Source organism: Hermetia illucens, chromosome 4, assembly GCF_905115235.1.
Source record: "Hermetia illucens chromosome 4, iHerIll2.2.curated.20191125, whole genome shotgun sequence".
In the NCBI taxonomy this organism is placed as follows: domain Eukaryota; kingdom Metazoa; phylum Arthropoda; class Insecta; order Diptera; family Stratiomyidae; genus Hermetia; species Hermetia illucens.
This window is the reverse complement of record NC_051852.1, coordinates 44,424,875-44,452,105: the sequence shown is the minus strand read 5'-3', so window position 1 is coordinate 44,452,105 and position 27,231 is coordinate 44,424,875. Positions and strand designations below refer to the sequence as shown.

Below are 27,231 nucleotides of genomic sequence, written 5' to 3'. Positions count from 1 at the left end.
ATTTGGCCAAAGTCCAAGGGTGCTCTTTTCAGAATCTTAACGAATATATCCTTCTTCCCGTATCTAATAAAGATTTCGGATTCCTAGGATTGCTGGATAAGTGGGAATAGCAACTCTACAGAAAATGTAGTAGCTGCGATGAACAATTTTGCAGGAAGACCGTCACGTCCGGCGTTTTAATTCGTTTGGGCGCATTGATCACAAAGATGATGTCACTTCTATTTGGAGGAGCAATCCGTATTCGCATGTTACGATGAATAGTACTTTTATCTACTGGATAAAGTTAATATTATCGGTGGCTATTATAGCATTGAAAATCGTGGCGAAGTGCTGTTTCGACCTTTTCAGCTACTCGTCATCAGGAATGAGGTCTGGTTCCTGACTGGACCATCGAAAGGCTTACGATCATATCCAAGTTATTTAGCGATGCGGTATGCGGTTTTGTAATCATTGCTATCTTCAGAAGTTTCTGCTTCTCTGGGCAGCAAAATATCAAATATCTTTTTGTCATGATGACCGTTACACTGCCACTTTTCGAGATATCTCACGCTCTCGGAGCTCGAGCGAGCGCGTCACGCTCGCTATCACTCACAATTGAGCCTTCGATTTCTTACGTCAATTAATTCACTTCCCCGACTCCAGTCAGGGCTTGTGGCGATCCTTCCGAACTTAGCCGGCGACCTGAATAGTGTTTGAGAAAAGAGCATTTTAATGGCGGCCTAGTGCTTATCAATATATATCAGCGGACTATTCAAGACATCTGTGTTCAACCGGCAAGATAATTCGCAAAGTCTCTATTGATAACTGGATCAAGGCGGTCGGTGCTGAAGTTGGAAAGTCGGAGCTCTCCAATCCTGTAAGAATCAGTGAAGAGAATCTGTAAGCGAAGGTATGCGACTATCAGGTAATGATCCCTTTCGAGGCCGATGTCAAGGTAATTCTTGTAACGTACGTCCAGAACCCAAATCGGTTGGCTAGGGTCTTAGAATGAGATCTATTACACTATATTATGTACACAGCGCGACTTTATTCAGAAAAAAACATACATCTCCTTTTCGCATATATGCCTTTAAACTAAACTCACCGCGAGACTTGCTGAGAGAAAAGGAAAAGGAATTTCCAGGCAATCAGCAGATTCCTAAATGTAAGAAAAATGTGGCGTCCTTCTAGAAAAGATGACTAAAATCTCCAAATAAAATGTGCGTGACGGTAGGGCCAAGGTTGAACTGAAACGGTGTAAGAAAAAGAGGAAGGAAATGAGGGCTCATTCGGAGGTCATGGTCATTTCCAGCACGTAGGTGTACTCACCAAAGTGAAAGCTAACCTCTATCTTGAGAGCTGGTGTGCAATGTCATTAAACTTCGGAGGAACCAAAGGGTTATCTCATGTTGCAAGAGAAGTTTAGTTGTTGCAGGAGGTGGGAGTAAAAGGGCCACATTGCTAGGGAATATGATAGAGATTTCGCGTGATAGAAAGAAGAGCCTAGTTAGCAGGTGCATTGAGGGAGTGGCAAATGTCCTGAAAGGCGTTAGTAGTAGTGTGAACATGGTAGTGATCCAAATTACCTTGAACTATTGTAGATTCGGCAAGAATCAGCCTTCGCGGATCACCTACTGCTCGACGGCGCAGCGAGCGAGCGAGTCCTATCTATAGAAACCTACAGAAACTACACCGCAGCGCTATGATTGTACGGCAATCAAGTCATACGGGAATGTATTAGATAGCCAGTAACTGACTCTTTGTGAACGGAAATAGGTAGCATATAAATGTACATCTGTAGACGCTTTGTTCTTCTAGTGTTACATGGGCCGAGTTGGAAGGCAGGCTGGTCTCAGATGAGAAAGGATAGAGAATAAAATTCATGTGTAGGCCATAGAAGAGAAGAAGAGTTAATTGAAGGATGAAAGAAGACATTGCCTTCTTCAAACGTTCATGTGACTAGAAATTACATTGGCTAACGAGAGTAAAGTTAACACATCCTGGAAAGGGAAGCTTGGTTTCGATATGGACCTAACAAATAATAATAATCGTTGACACGACAATCGGATTGAATGTCGGTGCCCTTCATCATTCAAAGGGGGCAATATTGTCAGCATTGCGCTCTCCCGTGATTATTACCTTGATTTGACTTAGGTAGTCATTCACAGGTGAGTTGACTGATATCCGACTCACGATAGAAATACCTCTGCCACCTGTGAAATTTGAATTGTGACCCTCCGTTGCGTCCCTCTTCAGGAGGGGATACACGGTTTATTGCTTTAGAAGGAAGACTATCTTCAGGCAGCCTTGCGCACGATACTAATGCTTCTAAGGTAACAAAGCAGAGTGAGATACTACAAAGCGCCGGGATATACCCAATAAAATCGTTAACTTAGCTATTAGCTATTAAATCGAGGTCGGGGATATTTGCGGAATTATTGGACACATGTCTAGTAAAGAAGATTTTTCATCCATCATAGAAACCTCAGACGCTAGTATTGTTACCTATAATTGCTAAGCCTCCTGGTGAACAGTTGCCATGCAGAACCATATGTCTTTTGGATGCTATAGGAAAAATGTTGGAGGAGGTGATCTACAGTAGATCGCTTCCCGTTGTTGAGGATCTGGGAGGCTTATCTGACTGACAGTTTGGTTTTCGGAAAACCACATAAACCATAATATATGTTATTTAAACCTGGGAGATTTGATTCCACTGCATGTCATACCCAATAATGCAATTGCCGCCCTTCCTTAATGTGTGACTTATCCACTGATCACAACTCATACAGGTGCCAGGTCTGTATGTCAACCAAATTCTTCGTTTGCAATAGTATCAAGCTAGCGTATTTCGATGATACGACGCAAAAATGTGTTGACGAAGGCTTGGAGCTTTTGAGTAACAGTGGGGGTCACCTTCAGTATGCTACTCCCATTTAACAACACAGAAAGAACGGGATATACACGATTGCTGCGGAGACTACGATAGAGGGTTTCGCCCATCAAATACCAGGGACGGCGGTTGCAAAACTTATCGCAGAATCTTATGCCTTCGCTATAAAGGGCTGATTCAAAATTGCTGGACTTATTATAGAGGACAAAACGGATAAACAGTGTTAATCACGAAACGTCTTAAGGATACATTGGTTCGCATCAGTATTAGGAGTAACATCACTACTTTCAAGCTAGCCATCAAATATCTTGTAGTGATTACAAACGGTAGGGTAAATTTTAAATAGTATGTATAGGTAACATAATAGTGCTAAAGCATTTAATGCCATCAATGCTCAGGCAAGGATTATGCCAAATATAGAAGGTCAGTTAATACGCATGTAGGTTGCTTATAGCCAAATTAGTATGATGGGCCTAGTTTCCCTATTGGCACTTGAGGAACGTTAAAAGGGATGAATATCTAAGCAATTAACGAAAATTAGGTAAACCCACAGGTTCAGATGCAGAGAAGAGATTGAATCTCTCAATCTTCTCAAACCCATAATCTTATACAATTCCTTGGTGTTCATTGAGGGTGCGGCACATACTTGCACAGGATTAACCTGGGAAGTTCACCGAACTGTCTCGTCTGTGTCATGGCTTGGAAAATACGAGTACGTCTCATTGCTTTAAATTTGTAAATGAATGAAATCTTTGAAGCGATCTTTAAGAAATATTGGCATAGTGAAAGCATTCGAAAATCTATTTGAAGGAATGATTGCATTTCAGGAAAATAATGAATTATATATTGGAGTGCATTGAAGGAGGCAAAAGAGACAAGAAAGCCCTAAGCTGAGCTGCTAGTAGTCGATGTAAGCTTTTGTCTACTATATCCACGCCAAGTAAATCAACATGAATATTCTGTTTTTTTGTGTCACCACATGAGAGCTTTCCTCTAGCCAACTTGGTGCTGACTCACAGTAAGATAACTACATACAGGAGATTCGTCTCCCGGCACATTGCTTGAACTTGTATTGTGGAAGAAATGCATTGCACATGTTCGACGTTCTTCAATCACTTGCGCGTGAAAAATTTCGCGGATTTACTATGGTGTTACTGCCGAGTATGCGATGAATGGTAGACTGAAGTATACTCAAGAAAACATATACAACGTCATCGCACACGCGGCAGTTAGGTACCTTGTACCTTGTACCTAACCCGCGTATTTGTAATAACTCGATTTGCTCCTTCTGTATGTAATCTCCTTGATTCACTAACATGGTTGCTGCCCCCTCTACTTCCTCGCTTCCCCGACACTTCTTAAAAAAGGACATAGAGGCAGATAGACAGTGGTATTTATGGTATCCTATCGCGACTTCGAAGTTGTTATTAATGTGTGCTAAAAATCTGAGGAGAAGATTCTATTGAGCGTGATAGATGATCACGAATATCATGTTGAGCAGCCCTAACAATAAAGATATTCACCATTTTCGTGGGTATTATGTCGCAGAGATAAAATGTGATGAGAGAAAAAAATTTATGTTGTTCTCATGGAGAGGGAATTTGAGTTTCCTAAGTCTTTAAGAAAGTGGCCTGCCACTTCAATCGTGAATTCACTGGCGGATGAGATTGTTAACATATTGAAAATCTAGTCACTAGTTTGAAAATTTAATGACTAGTTTGGTGAATCTCCGACTTTTCGATTAACTCACAAGTCTAGGAAGGCCCTGCCGAATGGAGAAACAATGTTTGGACTCAATAACGCAATGCTCATTGTATTCTGCAGTTATGCCAATATTCCAATAGGGATATGTTAAACAGGTGTCTTTCTATAGCTTAATAATATATCTCTTGGCTAGTGAATACACTACACTGGCATGTTATATACTCTATTGCGCTTGGTTCCTCAATTTGACCATTTCGTTGATCATCATTTTTATTTATCAAAACAAAAGGATCCTCAGAATAAAATATTTGTTTTTCAACTCTTTTGTAAAAGAAAATATAATTTAAGGCTATAACACTTGACCAAGCCAAAGGATACTATTTGCAGAGCTTCTTAAAGACATTGATTTTTCATCCCTAGCGCTCTTACGAGTCCTTTCTATCACAGAAACGTCACTGGTCGGAGTACCAGTTGCATTCATGTAATTAGGCTACGTAAAGCTTTAAAACTGCAAATGAAGTTGTAAAATTTTATAATGGTCCGAAAATTAGTTCTTATAATTAAACTCATCCTGTTTTTTCCCAAACGCCTTGAATTTATTTTCCATAAGCGTTCCTAGATAAGCAACTTTCAGCTCGTTCATTGCAACCATATGAATCCATATCCCTGCCTGACATATCCCCTCCCACACCACACTCCAGGAACTTCATCATCGGAAAACAACCCTACCTGAGTTTTGTGCAGTAATAAAACTTTTTTTGGCTAATGTGCTGCTGTCGTGCAAACTGTGGCCATGGAGGAATATTAAAATTCCTGCCAGTGAATGATGGCTGAAACTTCTCTAGTGGATTCTATAAAAAATTTATTGTGTAAGAAAGAACCAAGAAGGGACGTAAAGGAGGCGAAAGGAGTTTATGTTGTCTCTTCAGGCGGAGCAAGTACAACACGTTAAAAATTTTATTAGCCTTAATAGCGTACCGAAGGTTGCTCCCAACATTATGAGGTCCTAGTGCAAGCACAATATTCCGGAAATGTAAATTACATGAAGTTTCCCATAAAAATGGGAAGGGAATGATAAGTTTTTAAAGGTAGCGCAGTCCTGAATTCAGTTTATTGAAGGTGTTCACTTTATTACCCTATTTCGTGGGAATAGAGTTTTTGATATTGAACTTTCAGTTGCTAACTTTGAAGGGGTGCATATCACTTTTCACTCTCTGTTGGTTTAGCTCAATTTATTTTTATAGCTTCCATGCTCCTGGACTCTAGCGCAGGAAGAGTAGCAAAATGATTGGATTCATGCGGCTTTAAATCTATAAAGTTGTAGAAGTTTATGCTGCACTTGTATTTGCTCCTGAATAAACTGTTTCCAGGTATATTGCAACTATTAGATTGAAGCTTTCGTAACCGTTAGATTGGAGAGAAGCCAGCGATTTTGTTGGATGTGGATAACTTAGATAACTCAAATGTATCAAACTGTAACGTTGTTCTATAGCAGTTGCTTGGTAATTAAAAAGCGAGAAGATAGAGTTTCTTAAATCAGGCAATTAGCGATAGTTGCAAGGTAGTCCTAAGAAAAAAAGCTCGAGGGTTGCTCTGATTATCCGCAGAATTTTCTCAGGATTGCAGAATAGCATTTCATTCATGCGGCGCTCAGCAGCTACGAGTCGTTTTAAAATATTGGGGCAAAAGTATATGCGAGCGAGCAATGTAGTGAAACGCATTTCAGACCTCCAAATTCAACCGCACAATTTTGCAGGAGAGATGGTTGTACACCACTTTCCTCCTTCGGATAAGGATGAACTTAATTTTGGGCTATCGAACAAGGAAAAAGATAGGATTTTAAATCGTGTGCCCGATTTCCTATTACAATATCGAGGATCTCCTAAATCCTTGAGACATGAAACAGGGATAGCTACTCCGAGGTTTGTTCTAGGAAGGCTAAATCGTCTTCACAGTAGTTAGCTTAGTGTAAACCACTTCTGGTTAGTTCATCGATCCAAGGCAGAACCGAGACAATGTATACTTGGAATGAGCGGTCCAGAGTATTCAGTTTGTCTATGCACTGATTTATCCGTTTGAAGAATGTAACCGTTGACTTCAAGGGTATGATGGTAGTCGAAATGGTTGTGTTTCACTTGTAAGCCGGGTCTCACCCAAAGCTTCCAATATCTGTGGCAGCTCCGTCTGCAATATTATACAGGGGAGTATGTAGATAGTTTTACTTATAGGCCATCGCAACGCTGCAGGGTGAAGGAAAAGAAAGGAAAGTGCAGGTCTCAAAGATTACTCACTAAGGAAGCCACCACCACGTCTGGCAGTTAAGGATAGAACACAGCACTATCTAATGAGAAGAAGAAAAAAATTAAGATTCGGTACGGATAACCGGTGGGAGCTGCGTAATGTAAAGTATGCTGCCGAGAGAGCTAATCGTGCGGTGCTTTGACATTTAGGTGACCCGATGACTACGAGCATGACTCCGCCCGCTGTGATTGTTTCGCCAGAATCTATGACGACTACTTCAGCAGGTTTGCGTAGGCAGCGGATAAAATGGATTGAGGAAATGAACCTCTTTATCATCTGAATCTACTATAGAATTACAACGTCGAGGGCAGGTACAAAATCATACCGCTCCTGGATGCACACCAAAGATATCGTCTTATCACTCATCGAGTGTTACCGTTTTATCACTACGAGAATTATATCTCAAATTAATGATAACATTGCATTTCGACTGGCTGCTGATATGTTGCCACTGTAAGTACAGGCACTTGTGTATTGTGATGCAGTTGCTGCTGTCAGGTTACACAGCCAAGTTTGGAAAATTCAGTTGGAACGTCTTTCAACTTTTGGATACACTCAAATAGAAAATTTCTGTCGTATGCAGTGGGCTGTGACAGGTTGGGGTCACTCCAGATGTATTCAGAATGCAATGTACGTGAGGAACGAGCGGAACTTTTTCAAATTACTGAACGAATTCCATCAGTGTTCAGACAGTGCAGTTTGTAGTGATGGAAATAAAAGAATGTTGGGGTAGACTTTATTGAATGCTGATTTCTGGATTGCTGGATTTCTGCCAAAGGTGTGTATTTTTCGGATGTTATCGAAAAGGAGTTTCGACCAGCCATAAACAGTTTGAATTGAAAGGGTTCTGGGGTGGATCGGGTGTAGAATTTTGGGTAAAAGAAGCTCATCATCATCTACGGTCGCATGGTATAAACCAGGTTATTAGTCGGCCGCAAAAATGTCTACCCTTCTTGAATGTGGGGATTATTTAGTCCCAAACAAGTGATGATTCAGCAAACTATACAAGGCTGACTACATGTCTGCCAACTTTCTACAAGCTCATAATAATAATAATCGTTGGCGTAGCAATCCAATTGAATCTCGGCCGTGAAATGTGTCAGCACTTCATTCAAGACCGCAGCCGTACATAACAGGATTACAGAACCCTATGTTGTCAGCATTGCACTCACCTGCACGAAAGCCTAGCGCTCTAACCAGTAAGCCGTCCGGACACCTACAAGTTCATGTTGTCCATTAATAGTGGAAGGGTCAATGCCGTTTGAGATCAACAACATTCTGACCGAGGTGCAGAAAGCCTGCCAAGTTGGATCAAGGAGATCTGAAGAGGATCTTATTATCAACTCAGTAGTTATAATATAGACAACTAGAGGCCAAAGAAATTCGCTTAGTTGTTTCCGTCTCTATCGCATTGAGCTGTTGCTACTAAAGCTTTTGGTGACAGTCATGGGCAAGTTGGATAGCACGTTCTTGTGTTATCCGAGGGTATCAACAACTCAGAGTCCATTTCTATATGGAGAGATGTTTTCAATGGTATTCATTGAGTTCCCGTTGTTTTTGTATAGAACTTAATCCCTTTCGTGACTACTGAATAATGCTAGAGAACACGGCTTTGCATTCAAATATGGCTTACATGTTAAGTGCGATTTGACGCACTTGCTGTGCGTAGATGACATCAAGTTGTATGCTGTAATGATGACCATCTTAGAACTCTTTCGCATGTAGTTGGCATGTACAGCCGTGATATTTGGGTGAAAGCGCTTTCCAACAAATCGACCAATACAAAAATTGGTAAAAAGCTCTGGAAGTTATTTCAGAAGACAACTTCTCAGATTTTTGACTAAATATGAGTGGCGAAATTCAGTTGGTTTGCATTGTGTATCAAGACAAACAATCACAAATGAAAGGTAGCGAAATCGATCGTAATACCAGCGGCATGGAGGTAGGTTATAGTGGCCTTCTTAAAAAAATCGAATTTCTTCTGGTCATTGGTGTCGATCTTGATGCTACCTTGCCCGGAGATCGTAAAGGAATTCACTTGATCATGACATGGTTTCTTAAAACTCTAACTACGCTGACTCTATTTGTTCTCTTCTCGCATTAACGCCGGTAGATTCGCCTTTGCGGTCTTGTTCAAAATATGGAAATATGGAATATGGTCTCAACACCAACATCAAGTTAAGAATGTTCTGCGATAATGTTCTTTCTGCATTGCTATATGGAAATGACATGTGGAAAATGACCAACATTGTTATTCAAAAGTTGTAAGCCTACGCCTTTCCCAATTCCTTCATGACCCGTCGTACGTTGCCTTTGACACCCGTCATCCGTCTCTCGAGTTCGAAGCACTCCTGTCGCGCGCAAGCCTATCAAGCTCAATTTTCGTAAGGCGAGCGGAGTCAACTAGGTTCCCCTCCTCTCGCCATTAATGTGTGACCAAGCGCTCAACATCTTTTGTACCATTTTATCTGATATTCTTCCCTGTTACGTCCCCTCCTTTCCTAAGTTCTTACGCTTTTACCTTGTCTGGTTCATCACTGAAGTCAGCAAAAAACTTCGTCAAAGACACACTGCGAGGAAAAGGTTCCTGTCTTCTAGAACCTATACTGGCTTAGTTTCTTTCTGGGTTGAAGACTCACTAAAGCACGGGAACCTCAAACCTTTCTGGTCCCACATTCGCAACTCCGGTTGCCCTACCCAACTATTCCCTCCATGCATTAAATTCTCCGTCTCCTCAGCCAACTCCTACCAACTATCTTGTGATCTACTGTGCCGCTACTTTTCCTCAGTCTATGTTCCCTCTTCTTCCTCCGCACCCCTAGCGCTAGTGGATGTAGTCTGCTCCGCATCGTCTACCATTCCCCTTCTTATATCTCATTGGCAAACTTGATGCCTATGTGAGCCCTGGCTACGATGGACTTTCAAATCTCTTTTTGCTCAAAACTGATCAGTCCATCTTTCTTCCCCTCTCTCTTATTTTCCACAAAATCATGGCTAATGGCAAACATTGGGGGTCCTACGTCTAGTAGGCGACGTCTCCTGATGAGCTCAACGCAGTCTGCCCTGCTCTACGGCGCAGAGTTATGGGTTGGCGCTCTTAACAAGGAGGTATATCGTAAACGTCTCGCGCAAGTACAGACACGGGGAGCTTTACGGGTGGCGTCTGCGTACCGCACTGTCTCTGAACTGGCCGTGATGGTGATCGTGGGAGTTATCCCCGTTGCCCTTCTTGCTAGGGAGCGTCAAGCCATATACAAGCGCAAGGGAGATGAGCCAAGGGAGGTGGTTGCTCGCGAAGAACGGCAACACACTCTAGACGAGTGGCAGCTCTCTTGGCAATATGAAACTAGAGGCAGATGGACTGCGCGGCTCATCGGTAACTTAGGTGCGTGGCTGAATCGGAAGCATGGTGAGACTGACTATTTCCTTACCTAATTTTTAAGTGTGCATGGAGGTTTTCAGTCTTACCTGCACAAGATTGGAAAGGCGCGTTCTCCGGATTGTGTGTTTTGCAATGGAGTTGTGGACGACGCCCACCACACTTTTTTTTCTTGTGGAAGGTGGGATGGGGTTCGTCAGCAGCTCTATTTAAACACAGGGGATCTCTCTCCAGACAACATTGTCGAAGAGATGCTGAGGACTGCTGACAAGTGGAACCGTGTTGCCCATTACGTTCGGGCCCTTCTCGTTGCTAAGAAGATAGAACTTGACCGATGGAGGAGCCGGATGGCAGGGGGTTCCTTGAACTGACAGTTCCCTCCCTCCTCTCCCCTCCCGTTGGTGAAAGGAATTCCCTGATTAGAAGCCTCCGCAAGGCGGGAGAGTTCGGGGTTCCAGGCTAGCTCTCTGACGATGGGGAGGTGTTTAGTTGGTAGTCCGACGACGTACCGAATCGGGAGTCCAACACTGTGTGCGTAAATGCATTCACCTACCCTACCCCAAAAAAAAAATACCATTTGTTTTTTGGCTTACCTCTTACCTTTCTAACAGGTCCTACCACATGTCTTTTGACGGCTGCACTTCCCGCTCCTATTTTTATTTTTTATCAACGACCTTCCCCCTCTCCTTACTTGTCCCTGGTTGCTCTATGACGATGACTTTAAGCTGTTTCCGCTATATCGTCACCTATGGAATGTGTTTACCTTCAATTTAACCTAGACGCTCTGGTTCATTGGTGCTCGACTAGTGGTTTAGCAATAAACGTCAGAAAGTGTCACTCTATGTGCTACTCCCTTAAATCGCCTTCATCCACCTCTTTCTCCTACTCTCTTAACGGACATTCCTTATCATACGTAAATTCCATTCAAGACCTCGGAGTCGACAATAAGCTCCGCTTTGACACCCATTGCCTCGAAGTCACCAACCGAGCAGCAAATCTGTCAGGCTTTATACATGGTACCTCCTCTGATTTTGACTCCATCCCACCCTTCTTAGCTCATTTCAAGTCCCCCGTGAGGGATACCCTCGAGTACTGCTCCGTGATTTGGTCACCTTCACGTAACTGCGATTGTCTTGCCCTTGAAAATGTGCAACGTAAATTCACCCGTTCCCTCTTCTTTAAGAAAAGCTTCCCTCGTGTGAACTACCCTTCCCATCTCCGCTTACTGAACCTCCCCTTCCTACAACAGCGTAGATCCTATCTGGATTTATGCACATTTTTTAAATTTTCCTCGAGCCTGCCGTTAACGACATCATCTGCCGTCCTGCGTCTTATAACACACGTAACACAAACATTTTCAAAGAGCCCTTCACAGAGCTCGCAGTCTACTTCCATTTCCCGATTCCTAGGCTTTGTCGAAATTACAACGCATAACAGCTTCCTCCTTTTAACTTCTCCACTGTAAGTAGTTTTAAGCATAGGATAAGATGGATGGACAATAAGTAATTACTGTTACTGTTTGTTTTCCGTTAAATAAATAAATTAACACTTCCCTGCGTCATCACATCGGGATGACCTTGCTTGATAGAATTTGGAACGAAGATCTTCGCCTGTGAAGAAAAGTTACCCCTGTGCGAGGGAAGTGCCCCTTACCACCATCTCTTGGTAGGCGTGGGGCAATGTATTTTGAGTTGCTGAAACCTCCCGAAGATGCAGATGGGGTACGATATCGATATGAACTAATTCGTTTAAAGTAAGCTTTCTCTGAAAAACGACCAGAATGAAAGAATGAGCGCGACAAAGTTATTCTCCAAGATGATAATCGATGGCCCCATGTTGCCAAAGTTGTCCACAACTACTTGTTGTTGGTGAGCTGCTCAGGGATTATATTCTAATGAAGATTTCCAATAATAGGTTTTTGAATGGATCATCCCAAAAGGCACCGATTTTCATCTAAAGGAATCCACCTTTAGTCTAAAGGACGGGAGAAGGTTATAGAATCATATTATTTAAAATAGGAATCCGTCGATCTTTCCTTTTCACCTGAACATCCCTGCGAAAGGCAAATCAGGAAATAGTGTCAGAACAATTCGAAAATCTCTAAGAAATGCACAAAACAGTAAAAAAGCTCCAAAAGCATATATGTATCTTCCTTACTGAGAGTGGAAGGAAGTAGCTGTTCGTATCCAATCATTCGCCTACATAACAAACGGATAATTACAAAAGCCTTGTTTTTGTCGTTAATTGGAGTATAATGTGATCAGCGTCCTGATTCGTAAGTAAGTGGCTTCCGCGTCAATGCTTCCCATCTTCTAATTTAAACTCTCTTTCGACACGAGTTGAGTTTCTTCCCAGAAGGAAAATGTACGTAGCCGAACTTCGGGAAGAATCAAAATCAGATTTGAATTTCCAGCTTGATGAAGTATGAAGTATCATTCACCCTCCATAACACCCCACCATCTAACAGCAAGCGACGTACCCTACAAGAAGGAAGAAGAGCATTCAAAGTCCTTCCACACCATTAACCAGGCAATCTGCTGAAAATCAGGCATTAACATTGAACAGCAAAAGGAACTGCTCTCATTTCCAAGCTCAAGTAATAGTTGCAATTACTTCAACGATAGGACAAATTATCCGTTTGACTATTCTCCCAGGACGCAGCTCACCATTCTGGAAGTTAATTGCATTCGTTTCGCTCTTTCTGAGTCAATTACGAGCAGAATTGCAGCCGACATAAAGCCACTAATTGCTTCACTGTCATGTGATGTACCCAGGCTCATGCACGGGTAGTCCTGCTAGGACTCCCAAGGGTGCTGCATGTGCTTTTTAACTTCAAAGTAATTGATGCATCCTTGAACGACATGCATTAGGCTAGTTTTGTGTGGCGGCTTCATGCGAGTTGGTCCTCAGTAGGTGGCATTGATTCACGATACGAAGGAGCAAATTGCATCTGGACCGGGGAATCTAATTGCTTACATTTCGCGAGGTAGTCTATCATCGACTATAGGCGGTGGCATTCATGCGACGTGTTGCTAACTTGACTGACAATTAAAGTCCTTCCTACGCAGCAGAGTCAACGTGCATAATTGAGATTTGAAGAGGAAGGACAATGGGCCCACTGACCAATATAGTAGTTGGATGAACATATTTATCTTGAATGCAATCCATCTTCCTGTCATTCTGCGATTAGATGAGCCTAATTGGGGGATCAGTTATCATCCTAATTTGTAAATCCTTCAATTTTCAATTATTGATAACTTTAAATGAACCTTCGTTGTTATGTGTGGTGATTCTGGCATGTAAGGAGTTACCGAGTCGGAGGGGAACTCATAGACTTTAGCATGTATGTATGGTAAGAAGTGAGTGCAGTTTGTTTGGAGGATAGACCAAAAAGAGAACTGTTAAGGGGAGTTGCCTGGAGGTAGCATCTAGAATGAAAGGTAGAGTCATAAGATTACCGGTGGTGATGGACTCTCCGATGTCAACGGCGATTTATTAACTTTGGGGAGAGGAGGGTTGACCTTAGTCGGTTCGTTAGGAATGAGGATGGCTAGTATATGGGAGAGAGGACGGGTTTTTGACGCCTATAGTTTCCATAGCATCTTATGCAGAAAAAAGGTACTTGATATGGACTTTCTTCGTTTGAGAAATCCGAACGAAATAGAATTTTCGATTTAAAGTGCAATTCTGCAGGAAGGCGGTACCTTTGATATGGTAAGCTGGGATATACAGATTATTGAGCCTGTATACTACTGTCTTTTTTTCAACTGACAATGCCATCTAATAATAGTAAGAAGTAAAGATTACCGGATAGAAAGATATGAAATCATCGAAGCTTTTGAGAGTATTGCATATTTAACTGGTAAATGAGGAGATGTGATTATAGGGAACTGAGTAGTTTACAATGACTCTGCGACCCAAGAAAGATGAATTTAGCCCCTAAGTACACTCAATTGCAAAAGGGCACTAAGCGCGAAATTGTTACTAACATGACAATGTGGTCGGAGGGTGATACCGTTGCAGTGTGACTAGGACTGGAGCTGAGAGTTTATGCGAGACGATACTAAGTTTGCAGTCGGATTTTGTTGGCCGTGACCAGTTCTCTGTAGGACAACTAAATATTTGTGATAGGTCAGCCAGACTATATAAGAATGCTTAGTTGGTCGAAGATAAGTTCTTATCGACCGCTGTTTTATTGGGGAGAGTTTTAATAAAGAAATAGGACCTTGACAAAGAACTGATAGAGGTAGTGATGATAAGGTTGCTTGAAGAGCGGTTGATTGTGAGCTTGAATTCGGTATTCACTGACACTATGTCAGGGAAAGCTAAGAGTTTCCTTTGTTGATCTGAAGGTCATGTGGAGTGATCTGATCTTTAAAATGATAGTTAATTTCGATTTGCTGACAAGGAAGTGAGCCAAAATGGTAGAGAATGGTCAAAGGTCTAATGAACATGCTTTGCCATGAAAGGAAGCATGAGAGAATAAGTGTCAAGATAGACCTCTCTTGAGACCCATCCATGGCGGATGGGATCTTTCCTGAGAGATGAAAAAACAAAGGTTAGTATTGTTGCCTAAATCTGGTAAGCCTCCAGGTGAACCATCTTCCTACAGGCTTATATGTCTATTTGACACTATGGGGGAAAATGTTAGAATAATCTACAACAGATTGCTCCCGGCTCTAGAAAGTCTGGGAGGCTTACCAGACCGACAATTCGGCTTCCGTACGCTCACATCAACGGTCGAGGCCATGAAGCTGGTCACTGCTTTAGCTGAAGGAGTGGCACTAGCAAGTATTGTGCTGTGATTACTCTTGACGTACAAAATGCGTTCATTTCTGTACCAAAGAATACATTGTCTCCGAGGGTGTTCCACAGGGCTCTGTGCTGGACCGCTAACATCATGTATAACGATGTCCTCGATGTTCCAGTTGGTAGCACAATACCATCCACAATAGTAGGGATAACATAGCGGTGGTTGTTGTTGCAAAAGATCTGGCGGATGTAGAATTATGGTATATACATGCGAAGCAATCACTGTTATAAAGAAGTGGCTGAAAGATGCAGGTCTTGCACTCGCGAAGGATAAAGCAGAGGCGGTGCTTATCACGAAGCAGCGTAAGGAAACCACTGCTCGTATCAGAATGGGGAACATAACATTGCTTCAAAGCCAGCGATTAAATAAATTGGAGTGATTGGAGATTGATAGATAGATAGATTGGAGGCTGAATTTTAAGCAGCACTTACAAAATGTTTGCACCAAGGCATCCAATGTTAGCATGGCCCTGGCAAGGATGATCCAAAATGTTGGGGGCCCGCGATGCACTCGTAGGCTACTTATAGCTAGAGTAGTGTGCTCTATATTGCTTTACGCATCACCAATTTGGTCAACTATGTTGCATACCACATGCAATGCTCAAAAGATAAGCGCGGTATATACAAAGACCGCCTTAAGAGTGTGCTGTGGTTATCGAACCATCTCGGACGAAGCGGCCTATGCAGTAGTTGGAATGATTCCGATCGACAGCAACGGTGGAAACATGCCAAAAAGGGTCGATGGACCCACAGATTGATTTCCAGCATCAACGTGTGGACGCAGAGAATGTATGGTGAGATAAACTATGATCTTACGCAGTTTCTCACGGGACATGATGGTTACCGTAAATACCTCTATAGGTTTAGACCGGACAACTCACCCAACTGTGCTAGCTGCGACGGTATTCCGGAGGATGCGGAGCATGTTTTCTTCCATTGGCCTAGATTCGCTAAGGAAAGGAAGAGTCTAGAGGAGACATTGGGAGGAACACTAACACCGGAAAATACAATTGGAAAAATGCTTGCATACCAGGAGAGCTGGAATGCAGTGAACAGCATGGTAGGGCGAATTCAGTGCAGATTAACAGAGACTGAGGAAACGAGAAAGGCGGGGTTGCGAATGCAATGGGCGAAGGGAGAGGCTAGAGCCATGTCCACCATGCGATGAAATACTTTGTGGTGGTTTTGCGGGGAGGACGATAGGAGTTAGGGTGTGGTTTTAATGGAGTAAAAATCCCAGACGCTGGAACATCTTTACCACTGCCTTTGGAAAATTTCCACCTCCGGAAAAAAAAGATCCATCCATACTCATTCATGACAGAGTCTAATGTTAGCCAGAGTCTCGACAAAGGACGACGATAGCTTTGAATTAGAATTTGATCTATGGTGAGAACTGGGCTGCCACCAATGTCTTTGCTTCTGGTGCAGCGTGACGCGTTGGACTTTCTAACCGTAACTAAGTATGAGAAATGCACTACTGCGCGTGCGTGACAAAAAGAAATCATCGTTATGTTGGGAAAGCAGAAACTGCAGTAAAAAACGCAAACGCCTCAGATCACAAAAGAACTCATAGATGATGATGATGATGAGAATATTTTGCTGGACGTGAGCGGGGGGACGTACAAAGAAGGGTTCTCTACTACGATGATGAACGGCTGAAGAGGTGGAATGAACATTTCACCTAAATGAATGTATAATCGTGTCACATGCGATAATTCTTCACTTCTCATGGGCGACCCGGCAAGCCACCATAACATGCGAATGCGAGCTGCTCCTCTATATAGAAGCTGCATATATTTTCTCACTCATTAATGTACTTTTGGTGGAACGCATCCACCCTCTTTCAGGGGTTTTCCGTGGTATTGTTCGGACAATATTGATTTTGCTGGGTTGCTCACTACTCTGTAAATCTTGGATATTCGGGATTTTTCCCAAAGAGTTGAAGAAGGAGATAACCGTTAAGGTCCAAAAACATTTGTGAGTTCCCTCCTGTTCTACCATCGATTTCGAGATGGCTTGGAATTGGGTGAGTCGACCAAATTGGACTTTTTTAGAAAATCGCATGAAATTTTCACGAACGCCAGAGTTCACTCAATGCAAGTATACCTTCCGGAAGAGCAGATGACGGAAGTGGAAGGGAGAGAATTATCGGTCTCCGGTCTCCAGAGCGGTTGGTACCAGTGAAAAAGGGAGAGTTCGGCGACTTTAAAGGGGTTTTTGACTGTGCTCTTGTCCAAAAACTTCGGATGCCCTAGAGAATATGGTGTCGGTGATATTTTCGTTAACTGGATGTATGCTAATCAAGAGATTGCTGTGTGCCGAAGTAGGAGTTAATCGTTACCAGATGCCAGAAATAACGAAGTGTTATCCCCAAGGAGATGTGCTGTCAAAACTTCTGTGGAGTAAGATTATTGACGCACTGCTATGTGAACTGCAAAATCTGTAAATACAGGCTCTTGTTTATGCGAATGACGTGGTTGTGTTAGTTAGTTGGTCAGCAACATCTCGCAACCCTCTTCTTTTTCTTCAACCTTTGCTTTGTTCAGAAGGGGGTCGGCTAGTCTTGACTGGTTGCGCCATTTTGCTCTGTCAAAGGTCTGATCAAATTACCGTCCAACGTATCAAGCCACCGTTGTTTCGCCCAGTTTTTTGGTCAGGTTGCTATTGGCGTCGATGTTCACACACATTTTGGCAGGTGAATTCTCGCTAGCGCCAAGTAGGTCACCATACCATCGAAGACGCCTCTCGCAATTTTCTTTACGATCGGTGCATCCCCATATTGATCGTGGATATCCTCGGATGTGACCATGCTGCTGCTTTGAGACATTCGTTGATACATCGATCACAAAGAACGCCAGTTGTGGGGCGACACTTCATCCAGGTTGCGATAATGCGTGCAATTTTAAAACGCAGTTCACCATCGCCTAATAGCATTGATCCTGCTGCCACTGATAGTGATAGTGCTTGTTTCCTAGAGCTCAGTTGTCAAAAATTCTGTTTTACTCAGATTCAATCTGAGACCGTGTTGCTTGATTATTCCATTTTTGAAGTCGCTCAAGATCAGCTTTGCTATGTATGATACTCTAGAAAAACATCATCTGCATAAAGCAGTGTATAGGGCGCTAGGGATTGGATGTTTCGTATGGCAGTGTTCATAACAAGAACGAAGAGGAGGCACGAAGCGGTTTTGATATGTCCGCCACACTTCAAAATTTTCTTTTGGATCGTGGTAGAACAATTTAACCCAGCGCAGGTGTTTTTCTGGTATTGGGTGTTCCTGCACAGGAAACGAGGCCATATGGTACGGTCAAACGATTTCTCTACATCCAGAAATGCTATGTAAAGAAGGAGATGCTTCTCACGGTATTTTCCCATGAGTAACCAACAAACACGGCTTGATTCACGGTTATTTGAACGATATTGCGAATACGGTTGTTAAAAAGTCTTCATGGTATGACCGGAAGGTAATTTGAACATTCTGCTGAACTACCTTTTTTTTAAGGTTTTGTGTGAAACAAAACCTTATTAGAATCGATTCAATGTCTGTCTGTCCGTCTGTCTATGTGTCTGTCTGTCTGTCTGTCCGTCTGTCTGTCTGTCTGTCTGTCTGTCACAGCCGATTTATTCGGAAACGGCTGGACCGATTGTCACGAAAATTGGTAGGAGTATGTGATCTACCGTTCCCTTTACATGCAGCAACTGACGCCATTTTGTGTTAAGTTTAAGGGGGGCTCCCCATACATGTGAAAAGAGGGTGCAAAATTTTTTTCATGCAGCCATGTGGGGTATCAAATGAAAGGTCTCAATTAGTACTTTTTGAAACTGGTTCAATATTTGATATTGGGTGAAACATAGGGGAGTGAGGGCTCAAAATATGACCAAAAGTGTAACAGGTCTCGTTCTCAGAACCTATCCAACCGAAAAATCTGAAAAAAATCGCAGTAGTGCATCTCTACGAAAGCTAGGCCTCAAAATATATCCGGTTCCGATATCTGACACAGACGCACAAAATTTAGCATAGGTATAATGAAGAATATGGTGCACAATTTGGTCAAGTTTGAAGAAAATCAAACTATTATTAACAAAGTTATAGGGGGTAAAACTTTACAATTTTTCGTGAATTTCGTGCCCTCTACAACCTGCATGACGTCATCATCACATATTAATTCGTCAATACCACAACGAAGTAAGTTCGTATGAATTGGGTGGAAAAGGATTATTTTGTTTTAGTTTTTTAGTCATGTGTATATGAATATCAATTATTCCAACGAGACATGTGTGTATGTAGGTATATAGTATATGAGTGCTAATGGACTTTGCAGGTAGTGCCTAATTCAGACAGATATAAGAAGTAAATCGGAAATATGGGTACGATCAATTTATATACGTGCCTATATGTGTACAGAATTCAAAAATAGGCAGTTTGTTTGTTTAGGGTGAGTGTAACATCTACGGCTGTAATATGTACGTATGTCTCGTAGTTTTGTAGCTGTATACGGATAGAAAAATGTGCGTTGAAATTTCTTAGATAAGATGAACACAAAACCTTTATCCCCGAAGCGCGAGCTTCCGGTATTCCGACTTGTTTCCATATCGAAATGGTCGTGCTTTCTTCTCAATCAATAACCCGATTGAGGAACACATTGAGTTCTAGCTCTCTGCTTTCCAGGACTCAGATGCTACTTCATCAGGTCCTATTGCTTTCCCCGATTTTATTCGTTTTATTGCTTCCTCAACTTCGGTCGCTCTGACAGGTGAAGTTGCTCCAAATGTTGGGGGTACATGTGAAGTGGAGGATGAATAAATTCTTCTGCTGCTTCTCGCTACTTATCCGTCGCGGGCAGCCGATCGGCAAGGAAAGTACCGTTCTTGTCATTAACGCAGCCGATGTGTTCGACATGCTGTGTGTGTTGGTGTAGGCCTTTGCCAAGTTGATATAGATTTCTCTTGCCAACCAAGTGTACAGTTTATTGTCTATATCTTTGTGTTGGACCGCTCGGGTAACAGCAATCGTTTTCTTTGCTTCCCGTTTGATATTCTCGTAAATTTGCCAATTGGCCAGCAATAAGCTTATGTGAGAAGCGTTTCTTTTCGCGAACCTTCATTTAGACATCATAATTTCAGAGCTAGGTATCTCGGTGGATTACCTGCATAAACGGCTTGTTGAACTTCCCCACAATAACGAAATAGTCATCAGCAGGCACGTTACAAGTGTTTGCAGCGAGAAGTTGCCAGAAGGCATCTTTCTCGGTATCAGATCGATCTGTCTGTGATACGTATGCGGTGAGGATATAATGCCGACCTTTATCAGCTGTTCATCAAATCGTTTGACATCTTTAATGCTATCACGGAAGCCCTCAGATATAGCAATGTGAATACCGTATTAAGAATGTAGCCCACATACCAAAATAAAGAAGTTTATAGCTATTTTCGGAGTTCGGAGTTCTATGTCCCAGTTTTTGGCACCAGTGTGCAGACACGTATTTGTATTGCTTGGATTAATTTACTTACGCCCTGACATTGTCCATGTGTCAAGAACACTTGGTCATTTCTCGACAGGACGCTAGCATTGTTCCGAGGCTTTTGACTCAACGCGATCATCATTTAACGACATCTAATACATCTTTTGGTCGGCCTGTCGCGGGACCTGTCACCAAGAGAGATGAGATGGGATTTAGTACAATGAGTAAATCCAACTATACTTTATTCATCTCTTTCCCTGATCTCAGCATTTTATTTTTGTTTTCCTGATGTAGTAAAAAGTAGTTGCATCAAATAATAATAATCGTTGGAGCAACAATCCGATTGGATGAAACCCTTGAAGTGTGTTAGAGCACTTCAATCAAGACAGTTGTGGTACACTGCACTGTATACTGAAGCAGGCAACATGATCAGCAGCTCGCCTGAGATTATTATCCTGATTTGACTCAGATACTCATTCGCAGCTGAGTCGACTGGTATTCGGTGTTAAGTCATGATACAAATCCCACAGCCTAGTGCTCTAACCACTGAGCTATCTGGACATTTGCATTAAACCTTTCTTCTTTATCTGAGCTTCGGACCAGAATGCCATACAAATAACATGGAATGACGTGTAGAAATATACAACGCGCTGTTAATATGATTGATTTTCAATGTTCCAGGCAGAAAAAGGGGGAAACAGAATGGTTTTTGTTTTCCAGAGATGAAGGGCAAGCCATTCAACTCTTGGAAGAGGTAAAGACGACACGAGCTTTCCAGCCTATGGGGGACTTAGCCGTAAGGTAGTAATATGAATATAAGTTGTTATCATTAGGTTTATGTGTGCCATCCGTAGTGTGGTGGATTAAGGTTAGTTGTAAGCTAGCTTAGCTAGTCTCACTGCAAAGGACTATATGTCTGTATTCTCAATTTGTCATTGTCACTGGATGTATACATTCAAAGCCCTGCAAGGAGAGCAGCTCATAGACTCATTGTCTTAGATCTATGGGGAAACAACGGGCGTAGCGGACATAGAGCATCGGTATATTTGTAGAGCTGAATCCAACTTTGAAAAGGCTTCTCATTCCCGGATCTTTATACATCAGGCAGAGGCAACACATCAGATGCTGCTTCACTTCTGCCCTGGACCGAAGCGATTTGCAGATGTTAACAACTTTTATACATTCGCAAAACATAAAATGACTGCCAATTATAGCCAGCGTAAATTCGCCGTAGTTCGGCCAAAGCTTGGCAAGAGCTAGATTTTTTGTTCGAGGATTAAGGGATCCTAAGCGCGCATCCGTTTGATGTAGCACCGGACCAAATGGAGAGCAACTTACTCCCACCGTAAGCCATCTTAGTCCTTAATTATTGGAGTTTTTGGTACTACGCTTAAAACGAGGGGTTCCGTCCATATATTTGTTTGGTAGAAACAGGAAGAGTTGGACAAGTACTTTAGACATTCTAACTGTCCAATGCTAATGAATAGCTGGACATATGTCCAATATAGCAATTCTATTAGAAGATATGCTTCTATTCTGCATTGTGAAACAGTCCTCTCCACACTATGGACGCACCAATAACATGATTTTTGGGGCTGATGTACTTCAGTTGCATCGGGAAATATCACACCCACTAGCGGAAATCCTGCGATATATAAATGAATCTGGGATATTTCGTTAGAAGGGGGTATCGAATTCAATGGACCCGTGCGGTCTGAGCATTCAAAGTTATGCCTTTTTCGCCCCTCATGCACACACACCTTATTTCTTCGATGGATTAATGAGGTCGTCTTACTAGCTACAAACTACAAAATAACCCGAAATATCGCCCCAAAATAGGAAATTGGAATATTTTTAAAAAATTATACAACTTCCGAAATTGAATTTTGATTATTATAATTTCTAAGCTATGAGACTTACAATATAATCCATCCCCAAGCATTTCCACACTTACATCAACTTCAGTAGCCGTTTCAGAGTCTCCGCTTTCGCTACCCTCTGGTAGGTCATGTAATTCGGCCGCTAAGCATGTAGGCTCATCTACAGATGTCCGAGACGCTGACTTCTGCGATGGGATACTTCGTCGTGATCGGACACTTATTCCAGACTGTGATCTAGGCAGTGATGGTGATCCTCCTCCATCCGAACTGTTTTCTGTGTTTTCTGCTAATGACTTACGCGATCTGGTTTGTGCATCATTTAGTTTCCTGGTAATAGGAAAAATCGAGAATTTAGTCAAATGAAGGGCTTCTAAATGTCAGTGCAAGGAGCTGAGGTCTAATATACCCTAAATCAAAAACAAGCCAGACTTACTTATAATAGTCGAGTGCAACGCGAACGGGGATTATGATTAAATCAATCAGATCCGGCAGAAGCTCCCCCAGGGCTTCGAAGAGGGGTAGTAAAACCAGTCCAATGAATCGTACTTGACTTCCGGGCTTACTAACTTTGTCGGGATCCATGAATGGTGTGACTGGAAGCCCCTCGGATTTTTCGGCTGCACTTTGTGCAAAGAACTCTTGGAGAAGTCGATCTAGCCATGGTTCAGCCACGTCCATAGGACGAGCCTCGTTCGATATGTCAGCAACTTTTATGAGTACCATACAAAGCTGTGAAAAAGATATCGATAAATAGATTTAGTGTAAAATAGATTAAACGCTTTTGTAAGATAAAAGAATGGTTTGGGATACTTTTGCGCTTCTTTATTCGATTATTCTACTGAATTGTTTTGTGTTCTCAATCAATGAATGAGAATGACATTGGTAAACTATGAAAACTTAATCCATTAAACCAATAAGCACTTCAGATAAGCGTATCCAGTTTAATGAAAATAACTGGGTTCCATTTACAACGACCACTCCTATTCCACTCCCAAACCACATACGGGGAAACACATTCAAATACTTACCAAATTGACATGGGATCGATTCGAATAATCGAAAATAGGAACGACTTCCTTGAACTGGGTGAGTATCTCATTATGCCGAGCCATATCCGTTGCCAATATGCACCTTATGATGCCCTCGCGTATGAAACTGAAAATATAAAATAACAGCGGCCATGAAAAAACCGACATAGTTGAAATTATAGAAGCTTTTGGTCATTATCGAAGTTGGGTCAGGAATGCATAGCACAAATGGTCGACTGATTGCTACAAATGATGTGTAAGGGACGAAATGGTATGGTCGGTTGGATACATGGGACGTGTTCCTGCCGTCCTTTCTGCGGATGCATGTTGAAATTACCATTGTAGTAAATTAACTTAGTTTTTCGAATTCTGCTGGCTTGATCTGTTTTCACCGAATCCTAATTAGTTTTCTGTGTGATTGGAATATATGAATGTAACCAGAGGGGATGCATATGAAGCACGTAGTCATCTGGTTCTGGAGGCACATATATAAATTTTATGGGTTTCCCATGTTTTGAGGTAATAGTGCATTGTGCGAACTTATTGGTATTCTGTAGGGAAAACCACATTGCCCTGACAACACCGTCCAGAGGGAGCGGTTTTATTGGAAAAAGCTTCTGTTGTTCATGTTTCCGAATTAAAATATTTGTTACTGAAATTTGCCAGTAAAGTGGGTAGTAAAGTAAAGGGGTTCCATTCAAACTACTTCGTTAAAAAGTTTGATTAAGTTTGGTTTAATAATATGACAGTGGACAAGGCAGGCTCCTATGTTAGTGAGCTTAACACCAAGAGTCCAAGGAACTGGGCGAATAACCGCTGTTATTAGTAAAATCGTAAGAAAAGACGATTTCAGTGCAAGGACCTATTCTTAGCGAGTCCTTAGAGTGGAGTTTGTAAGCATAGCCTGTCTCAAAGGTGTATGTTACAACTTCTACTACGCGCTGGCTTAACTTTTCTATATACGGATACGATTATATCGAAGGGTTCAATAAGTTCAATGCGTCTACCAATAGGGTTATCATACGTGATAACGTCGCTACTATTGTATCATGATAAGCAGTTACCTAGTTGATTTGAGGTGTTGAACCCTTATCATCCTCGTTCACAGCCTTGCATGAACTGTTTATCCCGAGGTTTCTTGCGAAGAAAAACTCTCAAATTTTTTTTGCAAATGTTGCACCAGTGATGACGTTCTATACTGGACGGTGCCTTTACGGTGAATTCTCACCAGTAGGTTGGCTGCATGGTTTTGAGCAGGAAGGATTTGTCAACGATTCAGAGGAAGGACAGAGTTTGGTGGGAAACAGGAAGCGTGCGCGACCCTTCGAGGTAGGCTTAAGCAGACTGTATGCACCAGCAATCAGAAATGCTTTAAAGAACTTTGCATGGAGGCAGTCTTAAACTCCTGGAGACCAGCGTACAGGATTGCTATACCGAAAATGGAAAGGGGAACATCATAGCTGACCTGCACAGATTTTCTTCTCGATATAGTAACGTGGGCTGCAGAAAGTACTCTTCTGGAATTGACATGTGGCTCTCGATGCGCCAAGCCTCTCATCTACTAAGCCCGTTAGTGGGTGATCGCCACAGTCGGTACGAGATGACCCTACTATTAACAAAACGCTACGGTTCTAGAATGAGGAGTCGAAAAACACTTTCCTTAAACCAGAGTGTTAAGCAAATCGTGCTCAATGGATAGTTTGTAATCGGGGGTAACTGACTGAATTTTAACGGAGCCTCACTAATATCGCCTGTTATAAAAATATAAAAAATTAAACAACAAACAAGCAGGATCCCGTGGCGTACATAAAGTGGCCCATCAGGCGGAGGTGCATCTTCGCAAAACAGAAAGCCAGGTAACGACACGTAAGAAGGGAGAAGTTGGAAAGTCAAATAGTGGAGTCTTGGTCAACATTGTTCTACTGCGAAAACCGCAACCAACAAAGGTCGAAATGAGCGTCCATTTTTTTTTTACAGTTGGTATATAAGTTGAAAAAAGAACTAGGTTTTTTCCTTATCCTGTAAATATTTTTATTTTTTACCTCCCTAGGTACTAGCACTGAGGAAGGAGGCACGTGGTCTCCGAAACGATTGTATGCGGGAAAAAATAAAAATATTTACAGGATAAGGAAAAAAACCTAGTTCTTTCTTCAACAACAAAGGCCTCCGATCAAAAAGGAGGAACTAGCAAGGGTACTCCTGAAGCCAACATATCAGACGTTCAGAAGGCCTTAGTGGCGGAGGTGCTAATTGGTATCTGTGCTATCTGAAGAAAGCCTGAAACCAAAGAAGGCCTTTAAGAAGCCCCAGGGTACACCTAAGCATTCATCATTAGAGCCAAGAATGCAGAGAGCGGCGGAGTGCAGTTAAAATGAGGGACACGCTCCTATGAAACTCAAAGCTCAAGCGAGGAGAAATCCAGGGGTGAATGTAGGAGCCAGGAGACCCGCCGCTAGCTATGCTAATGTGGTAAAGAGCATTCGAGTGCCATTTTGCCAAAAGTATTTCCGGAGTAAATACTCACTCGAGAGATCTAATCGTTACGGAGATGTGTAAGGGATGGGGCAAGGAGCTTGTTTTCACCGGTATACGCTTTCGTTTTAAATTCATAGACTGCACGATGAAGAACACGCCAGGATTGAAACTATCCACAGGAGCTTGGGAATTTAACAGGGGCACACATGACAACGGTCTATTTTCCTAAAGACACAGCGATTGAGACTAGAAGACTTCTACACACCGTTATAGAAAGTTGTTAGAATCCATGCTCTTTGGGTAGAAAACCAATCGCCACTATCAACTGATCGTCGTGCCTGCCTCATCAATTGCAGATTTGGCAGCATAACTGTGAACGTGCACAGGGAGAAATAAAGGAAGGATACTTTGGAGGGCACATCAGCTGGAAAGCCTTCCGAGGCCCCCGAAGGAATCGCGGAGACCATAGAGACCGAAAAAGCAGAACCGACCAGGGAAGTGGATCTGCTACCCAGGCAATAAGAGAAGTTGGATGACCTATACCTTCTAGGGCTCAAGTCGGACAGTGGAACGCAAGGTAGTGTCACCCAGGAAAAGGAGGATGATACTCTGATATTGGAGAATAACTCGAAGAACTAATTGAGCCAATGTCCAGCACCAAAATAGCCCAGGTAAACCTCTATCATGCAAAAGATGCATCTGGCGCAAACACTTCTCTTCGGCTACGATGATAACGTCCATCATGTGATCTGGAGAAGCGGTGATTTCAATCGAGGAAGTGAGTACCTACTTAAATTCATTCTTAGTAATAAGTTAGTGTCCGGATAACTGAGTGGTTAGAACACAAGGCTGTCGTACGAAAGGTCGCGGTTCAAATCTCGCTGGTGGCAGTGGGATTAGTATCGTGATTTGACGTCGGATACCAGTCGACTCAGCTATGAATGAGTACCTGAGTCAAATCAGGGTAATAATCTCGGGCGAGCGCAATGCTGACCACATTGTCTCCTACAGTGTACTGTAGTGTACAGTCTATGTCTTGAATGAAGTGCTGTAACACACTTCAAGGCCTTGATCCAATATGGATCAGGAACGATTATTATTATTATTATAATAAGTTAGAAATGCAACATTTGTGACCAGGCAAGAGGTACTAGATATAACTCTAGGGAACATTCTGTTGAGCTGCTTGGTTGAGAATTAAAGGGAGTCGGATGAGCCCTCTATGCGGGATCACAGAATAATCAGATTCGACATTGAGGGAAACTGGAAAGTACAATAGGTAGAATAATATCAGGAGCAAAATAGATGTGGATATAGTGGT

General features: G+C 42.3%; 1 protein-coding gene across 2 annotated transcripts in view; it reads right to left on the bottom strand.

Annotated features, from left to right (window-relative positions):
* The window catches only part of LOC119653812 (high affinity cGMP-specific 3',5'-cyclic phosphodiesterase 9A-like), a 530,323-nt gene that overhangs the window by 15,286 nt on the left and 487,806 nt on the right, over positions 1-27,231 (bottom strand). For both annotated transcript variants that reach the window (XM_038058837.1, XM_038058836.1), the window contains 3 exons: positions 23,436-23,562; positions 22,841-23,136; positions 22,482-22,734 (listed from right to left, as the gene is read on the bottom strand). In XM_038058837.1, coding sequence (XP_037914765.1) covers positions 22,482-22,734; positions 22,841-23,136; positions 23,436-23,562 — 676 coding nt within the window. The remainder of the gene's footprint in view (positions 1-22,481; positions 22,735-22,840; positions 23,137-23,435; positions 23,563-27,231) is intronic.